General features: G+C 41.2%; 1 protein-coding gene across 1 annotated transcript; it reads right to left on the bottom strand.

Annotated features, from left to right (window-relative positions):
* Nucleotides 1-201: 201 nt before the first annotated feature.
* LOC122115206 (60S ribosomal protein L21-like) lies at nucleotides 202-732 on the bottom strand. The gene has a single exon (XM_042688550.1). It carries the CDS (start codon nucleotides 689-691, stop codon nucleotides 209-211), a length of 483 nt encoding a protein of 160 aa, XP_042544484.1. The 5' UTR covers nucleotides 692-732; the 3' UTR covers nucleotides 202-208.
* Nucleotides 733-1,341: the final 609 nt, after the last annotated feature.

Here is a 1,341-nt window from a genome sequence, read left to right as displayed (position 1 = left end):
CACCAATTAACTTTGAAGATAGTACAAAATAATTGTAAAATATCTCAATTTTAGCTGGGTGCTGTAGTTTACGCCTGTAACCTAGCTATTTGAGAGATGGAGATCACAGAGTAGTGGTTCAAGACCAACCTGGGCATAAAAGTTCATTAAGACTCTTTTTTTTTTTTTCATTTTTATAGTCCAGCAGTCTTTTATTTTTTAACATCTCTTAGGCCATGAATTCATAGGGAATAGGTTCCAATAGCTCAGGTTCCTTTCCGTTGGTTCTCACAAAATGTGCTTCTCTGGGTAGAGCTGGCTGGTGCTTCAGTTGAACCCAAGTTCCTTTCTCTTTGGCTTCCTTCTTTTTCTGGTCATTTTCTTTCATTCGTTTCAGGAAGCTATCTCGGCTCTTAGAGTGTTTAATATGCTCAATTCGCACATTAATCCTCTTGGCAAGGATCTTGCTCTTAACTTGCTTGTTCACAACAATGCCAACAGCATGCTGGGTAACATTATAGACCCTTCCAGTTTTGCCATGATAACATTTGTGGGGCATTCCTTTTTGAACAGTACCCATTCCCTTGATGTCTACAATATCACCCTTCTTGTAGATTCTCATGTACGTGGCCAAAGGAACAACTCCATGTTTCCGGAAGGGTCTAGAGAACATGTACCGAGTACCTCTCCTCTTTCCCTTTGTGTTCGTCATTTTGGCAAATTACTGGAAGATGGCAGTTCCAGCCAAAAGGAAAGGCCATTAAGGCTCTTTTTAAACCAGTGGCTAGAAAAGATGCTACATGCCTACCATCCCCAGCAATGCAGAATAGCTCAAGTAGGAAGATCACAGTCCAAGTCAACAGGGGCATAAACCTAGACCCTACCTCAAAAATAACTAAGACACAAAGGGTTTGGAAAGGTGAGCACTAATGGCTCACATCTATAATCGTAGATACTCAGGAGGTTGAGATTGAGGATTGTAGTTCAAAGCCAACCCCAAGCAGGAAAGTCAGTGAGAAGTGGAGCTGTGGCTTGTTAGAGTTGAAAACAACAGCTCAAGGACAGCATCCAGACCCTGAGTTCAATCCCCAGGATGGGCACACAAACAAAGGGTCTGGAGGCATGACTCAAATGGTATAGCACCTGCCTAGCAAGTACAAGGCCATGAATTTGATCCCTAATACTGCAGAAGGAAAAAAGATCACAGATTTGACATCTTTTAGCATTTTCTCTCTGTTTTCTGCCTACAATGATGTGAGCAGCTCTCCTGTCATGATGGACTGAAATCATGAACTAAGATCAATCATTCCTCCCTTTTAAAAAATTGTCAATTTTGAGTTTTGAATACAGATTACATATTGC

Source organism: Dipodomys spectabilis, unplaced genomic scaffold, assembly GCF_019054845.1.
Source record: "Dipodomys spectabilis isolate Male_0828 unplaced genomic scaffold, ASM1905484v1 ptg000003l, whole genome shotgun sequence".
Classification (NCBI taxonomy): Eukaryota; Metazoa; Chordata; class Mammalia; order Rodentia; family Heteromyidae; genus Dipodomys; species Dipodomys spectabilis.
The sequence above is the reverse complement of the archived record's forward strand: the minus strand, read 5'-3'. Positions and strand labels throughout refer to the sequence as shown.